The following is a 6,694-nucleotide window of genomic DNA, read 5'->3' on the forward strand; positions in this document are numbered from 1 at the left end:
TAAATCAGCTATTTAAGCTAGACGACGGTAGCATAACCCTAGCCCGCCCCATTTCTTCCCCTTTCTTCTCTCTGCCGCCAGCACTTCCACTTCCGTTCGCCGCTTGCCATGCTGAGGTGCCGGATCACCACCCATGCCATGCTCACTCCAGAGCAGAGGGTATAACTCCTGGAGCAGATCCAGGCGAAATGGTTTCTCCTTTTATAGCCGAGCGAGGGCTTGGCCATCGTGATGGCGCTGCCGCGTCGAGGTCGGGGCCCGGGTGGCGCTCGGCTGGCTCTGTGGCCACGGGTGGTGTCCCGTAGAGGAGTGCGAAGCGTTCGGGGTGCCCTACGGGGTCTAGGTAGGCTAGGGGACCGTCCGGCCTTAGCAGGGCACGGGCGGCTCGAGGGGTCTGGCTGGCGATTCTAGGGAGGCTGAGGCGGCGCTTGGCTGGTTACGGCCATCTAGAAGGTCAGGGGCCTAGGCTACGCGTTGGACACGTCGAGGGTGGCCAGGGGGTCTGGCCGGCAATTCCTAGGAGGCCGAGGTGGCGCTTGGCTGGTTCCGGCCATCTAGAATGTCGGGGGGCCTAGGCTGCACGTTGGACACGTCGAGAGTGGCCAGGGGGTGGATGGCAAGAGGGGCGTCACGAGCGTGAGCCGGAGCGCGCTATTGGCATGAACTGGAGGCTGTCCACTGTGTGCAACCTGCAAAATGTTGTTTAGGGGGTGTGTTGAGTGTCAAATAAGGTATGTGTGTTTACTTGTGACCCAGGGTGAACCATTGTTGCTCTTCTTCTCCAAATCCAAACTGATAGCGAGGTGTTTGTACCAGTCTATGGCTTATTCACTTTGTGACAAGCTAGTAATCCATGTGTGGTGTTATTCTTATCCAATGTTGATCATCTCCACCAAATTTTAGCTTCATCTGATCCTTCTAGCTTTCATTTTCTTCACACTTGCACTTTAGGGCAGAAAACTTCAACTTGGCCCAGTGATTTGTGTGGTTGTTAATGACCAGATTTGTGATATATTTGGGGCATGTGTGCCTAGTAGATTCTGCCTAAATTGTTTGACAATTTTCAGAGCTACCAAAATGGTAGTTCCTTCACAACAACAATCTAGGGCTTAGTGGCTCTGCTAATTTAAATATGATCTTCCCTTGTTTTAGTTGAGCCAATATTTTTAACAGAGCTTACTATAGGCATAATGATCATCTCCAATTAAGTTCATCAATTGTTGATGTGCCTAAGTATTCTTTGGGTTTATTTCCTCAAAGTGGTAGAAACTAGTATTGTTTTGAACGAGAAATATTGCATTGATCTTAGCAATATTGTGTCACTCCTTGAATACATATGGAGTGGAGAACCTCTTCAAATATTCGGGTGATCTAGCTCAACAAAGAAAGTGAAGTTTCTTTGTGGCAGTCAGAGCTAGGGTTTCAAATTCCAACTGACTGGGATTTGAATTGGTTTGGTCTTAGCTGTGATGTGATCTAGGCATAACTGGGGTGAGGTGAACTTTTATTACAAATTCAGAAGAAAAAGCTTGAAAACCAGTCAAAAGTCAGTAACAACACAAAAATCAAAAGACTCTGATTTTTGGGGGCTTACAGCGGGGAGGGGATTTGAGTGGGTCAGGGGTGTCGGTGTCCTGCGTGCGTACTATCCGAACTCCCGCACCCCCCCCCCCCCCCAACAGTTTGATAACAATTTGCGGGAAAAAGTGCGTTCAGATCAGTCGGCGGACCGATACAGGCCCGTATTAGATGACAAAACACGTCCGAATCGCGCAGTTCGAACGGATACAGATGGTCTGAGGGTCCGCGTTGAAGATGCCTAAGTCTGCTAACCATATGGCCCATGCGGTTTAACTAATGGATCATTAATTACGTATAAGTTAGGAGCATGCTTAATAAGCATGGATGATGACCACGTCTTGTCAGGTATAGTGCACATGCTAGCTTATACTCTCCCCGTTCCTAAATATTTGTTTTTTTAGAGATTTCAAATGGACTACCACATACGGATGTATATAAACATATTTCAGAGTATAGATTCACTCATTTTGCTCCGTATGTAGTCATTTGTTGAAATCTCTAGAAAGACAAATATTTAGAAACAAAGGAAGTATATAGTATATAATTTGATGATCCCAATAACAAGCTGGCGCATCCATATATTACTGAATAGTTGGCCAGCCAATCATCAGGCCAAAATATGCACGTAGCCAGGGTGTACACATCTCGCCGTAATCTGGTCCTGTCGGTCGCCATTTTTAAAGCTTAACACGGGGAGTCTAAAACCTAGCACGCTCGTGGCTATCCTATAGTTCTTCACACACGTGAATGCACGCGGTACACATTGTGTACATGCATCTGGTCCACGCCCGACAACAATTGCTGCTTGTTATCTATCCACACACATTAATTGATGGATCAATATATAACTACGCAAGTCAAGGAGCAATCATCGATCTTGTCTTGTCGTGTAGTATCATGGTACATGTTAGGTAATACAAAATTTCACATCCATATACATTACTGAATAGTTAGCCGGCCAACCATGTCCTGTTAGAGCATCTTCAACAGCAACCCATAAATTTCTTCCCGTCCATAAACAGGGACTAATCCACGGACATTGATGCGAGAGAATACCATCCAACCATAGCCACATACACTGCAAAACCTATTTAAACAAACCGGATGAAATTCAGTCGAATCAAAGGATTTTATTCAAGTTCTAATATAATTTACATCAACAGAAGATATTTCGACCATTTTACTAAAAAAAATTAAAAATATTAAACCCTACCCGTAGTTCCGTCCTGTTCACGTGTGTGAGGATTCACGTAAATCTTAAACCCATGGAGTATATCGGATGACCACCTCGTAAGCATGGACGCCCTGTCCTGCCGCACCACCGTTGTCGTCGACGTCCCTCCGGCGGCGAAGGATGCCGGAGGTCCGTGGCAGCCTTGTCTGGCGGTTGCCTAACGCTCGCGGAAGAGCCGCTCCGCCTCCTGTTGCGCGGTGCGAAGGGCCGCCCTGGCCACTGCCGTAGGTGCTGGCGGCGGCATTGCCCCTGCCGGCATTGGCGAAGCAGTCGCTAAGCGACCACTTCTCGTCAATCTTGGGGAGCTCGCCGTCAACGCGATGGCGGCGCCTAGCGGCCGTCTCGACGGTGGTGACGGAGCGGTTGAGCGCCCATGCAGCGGCGAGGTCCGGGTCGTTGCGGACCCACTCCGACGCCACGTCCGTCTTGGCGAACGCGGAGCAGCAACCGGCACTGCGCCCATCGTACCTCGCATGTTGTCGCGTCACACGCTCGGCCTCGGATACCACGGCCCGAGAGCCGGAGGCACCGCCGAAACCACCACCTCCGAGGTAGTGGAGGATGCGGTCACACGCCTTGGTGATCGCGGGTAGCATGTCCTCCTTCGTCTGCCGGCGGTGGCGTCGTGGTGGCGACGAGGGCCCATCGATCTGCGTGTAGCAGGTGTGCGGCAGGGGCGACGCCGGCTCGTCCTTCACGCGACGGATGCGCTGGGGGGATGCCGGCTCCTGCTTCGCGCGGCCGTCGTTATGGAGGTCGCTGTTGCGCGGCAGGGATGCCGACTCGTCCTTCACCTGCCGGAGTGGAGATGCGGCTCCCGTTTAACGCAGACCCGTGGTGGGGATGGTGGCTCCTCCTTCACGCGCGCTGGCGACGGTGGAGCTGGACCCATCTGACGGAGTGAATGCTCTGTCATGATCTCCATCTGACAGACGAATTCTTCGTCCGTCAGAGCTACCTCCGAGAGGAGACGGAGCCGCTGCTGCGGCTGGTCCTCCTTCTCGCTGGGGGAGATGGCTATCTCCTCCTTGTCCGAGGAGCCCGTCGTCATGGATGCGGATGGTCCAGGTGAGCGAGGGCGGCGACGTCATGATCCGCCTGACGATGAACTGTTGCCGTGGTCGCCGGCCGGCGCGGAGAACCAGCACGTCGGCATCGCTGCCGGGCTCGGAGAGGAGGAAGGGCTCGGCGAGGGGGGAGGACGATGCGGTGCTGGAGACGGTGCGGTTCTAGACGGTGTTGGAGCGTGGCTTAAATAGCCGAGGCCATGCTAGGCGGAAGGGCGATCAGCCCACTTCAACGCGGCGCAGCGGCCGGAGTTGGTTTCTCGGGAGGCGTCCGCATTGAAGCGGTGGCGACGCCCGAGAGGTCGCGTCCGTCTGTGCTGCCTTCCCGTCCGATCAAATCGTGGCATCAATGTCGGCCGATGCATGCTTTGGACCGGCATGAATGCGACGCAGCGCGTGGGATGAAAAGCACGAGAAGAGTGGTTGGGTGGTTTAGGTGGATCAGGGCGGTCAGAAGCTAGCGTGACAGCGATCCGGACTTTCCAAACCACATCGCAGATCAACACAGAACCGCGTTAAATAGCTTAGGAGGTCCGAACCAACACGGGATGTTTAAGGGTAGGGCGTTAGAGATGCCCTTCGCCAGCCAATGATCATGTGAACAAGAAATCGCGCACGTTTTGCCAGGACACGCATCTCGTCTTGTCGGTCGCTAGAGCTGCAAAAATATGCTTGATCTCTCTGGTTACTAGTACTCGTACAGTAATTTAAGTAAAATATCTACGTTTGCCTGGTAATGTAAACAACGCATGTTACTCTCTCACAGTCAGTCGAGCTTGAATAAAAAAAAAAGACCACGTTGTCCCGTCAGTGCTACAATGAGAGCACCTCATATCTCCAACCACGATACATTCATCCACCCAAAATTAGAGCATCGTTATTAGTACAGTCAACTGGCTATGTTGGAAAATCATTCATACCCAACCTTACAACCAACGAGTATAATAAATAGATATAAATATGTACTCCCTCCGTTCTTAAATATAAGTCTTTGTAAAGATTTCACTATTAACCACATATGGATGAATCTAGATGCATTTTTTTTTTAAGAATGACGAGCCCCCAAATTATACAGGAGAATGATTGGCTACAGATCATCCTGGACACATGCAATGCAGACATCCGGGATAAAATCCTTTTACTGATATGGAGAGCATGGTTCCTACGGGACAACTGCGTGCATGGGGATGGGAAAGAATCCATCTCGAGATCTGCATCCTTCCTGACAAGATATGAAGAGGAAATCCGAAACTGTCTTGTCGCCACAGATAGCGAGAGGGGGAAAGAGCCAGTGGGAAGCAAGAACATATGTAATGTGAGGCGGGAAAATGATGCAGGCAACCATTGGTATGCTCCTCCAGCGGGATTTGCAAAACTGAATACGGACACAGCATACAACCCTGACTCGGAACTGAGCTATGCCGGAGCTGTGGCTAGAGACTACAAGGGAATCCCCGTTGTCTCCCTTGGGCAGAATACTGGGACCTGCATGGACGTAATGGAGGCTGAAGCATGTGCTATTAGAGAAGGCCTGATAGGCCTGTCCGCTCTGTTTAATGGCCATATAATCATCGAAACTGATTGCAGTACACTAGCTAAAGAGTTGTCCCCGCAAGCCACAAACCGATCCCACTGTTTTCCGATTATCAGAGATATACGTGAGTGCTTGGGGCACTTCGTATCCTGGCAAGTCAACTGGATCAGCAGGGAAAGGAACAAGTTCGCGCACAATCTGGCGATGGAAGCAAAAGATCATGGGGATTTCAAGATGATTGGAGCTGTACCAAGTAGGGTGCAGGAGGTTTGGTTGTATGACCGTAATCTAGATGCATTTTAGAGTATAGATTCACTCATTTTGCTCCGTATGTGGTCCATAGTGGAATCTCCAAAGACTTATATTTAGGAACGGAGGGAGTACTACTTTACTGATATATGGTACATCTTACTCTCGTACATAGGGTAGAAGCATGTGCTCTAGCCGGCTGTTAATCAGTAGCCCGCTTATCTTTTCTCTTCTCTTCTCTTTTCTTCATCTAAAAAAAATACTAATATTTTAAGTTTTACAGCTGCCTACATTACCTTATTGTTCTTGCTCTTATAACTGATTTTTTTGATACTCTCTTATAACTGATCGATGGAATCAAAACTTATCATGTTTCATTTACCCCGCCTACATGTAGAGTTTCCTTTCATAGAAGCTCTGCAACAAGTGCTTCCAGCCCAAAGGTTCACACCTGACAATGGCTCATGCGGCCCATCGTGCAACAACGCGGCAGCAGTGCCGCTACTGTTGGTCGTGTTGCAGCATGGAGTTTTCTATTCCGCGCTTAAGGCGTCGGTTATAGGCTATTCAGTCAACCGGCGCACACCCCCTTCGCCATGGGCTCGCGGCCCATGTACCATAAATGCACCAGAGAGAGTACATGAATGCAACTGAGTTCGAATCCTGATAACTCAGGGGCCGTTACGAGTTCTGGCGCCTACGTAGATATCAAGTGGGCTGTTTGTCGAAGCTCAGTCGGTCGTTGACTGGTTCGGTCGACTATTTCTCTGTTTCGCTTACTAGTTAATTTTTCTGTTCCCTCTGTTCCTATTGGCTTACTTGTTCCTTTCTCTGTTCCCTCAGTTCGTATTAGCTTTTTCTGTGATTTTTTCCCTTTCTTTTATGTCAACATTAGATGCAAAAGTTAAATAAAAAATTGTTGCAAAACGGATAAGGTATTTATTGAATTCTTTAACTCCCTCTTTTGTTTAACTTATATTTCTGAAAGAATTACGTAATTCTTAGTACTAAAACCATATTCACGAATTT

General features: G+C 49.5%; 1 protein-coding gene across 1 annotated transcript; it reads left to right on the forward strand.

Moving 5' to 3' along the window:
• The first annotated feature begins 3,874 nt into the window (after positions 1 to 3,874).
• Positions 3,875 to 5,719, forward strand: LOC141033067 (uncharacterized). The gene is made up of 2 exons (XM_073506262.1): positions 3,875 to 4,036; positions 4,958 to 5,719. The coding sequence occupies exons 1-2, from the start codon at positions 3,875 to 3,877 to the stop codon at positions 5,717 to 5,719; spliced, it is 924 nt and encodes a 307-aa protein (XP_073362363.1).
• The last annotated feature ends 975 nt before the right edge of the window (positions 5,720 to 6,694 follow it).

This window comes from Aegilops tauschii, chromosome 1, assembly GCF_002575655.3.
Source record: "Aegilops tauschii subsp. strangulata cultivar AL8/78 chromosome 1, Aet v6.0, whole genome shotgun sequence".
Taxonomy (NCBI): Eukaryota; Viridiplantae; Streptophyta; class Magnoliopsida; order Poales; family Poaceae; genus Aegilops; species Aegilops tauschii.

What these genes read in the sequence shown, in the direction of transcription:
- LOC141033067 (XM_073506262.1), top strand. Translation starts at nt 3,875, where the DNA reads ATGGTCCAGGTGAGCGAGGGCGGCGACGTCATGATCCGCCTGACGATG. An exon ending in ACGATGCGGTGCTGGAGACG is followed by an intron (nt 4,037 to 4,957) that starts GTGCGGTTCTAG and finishes CAAATTATACAG; the next exon opens with GAGAATGATTGGCTACAGAT.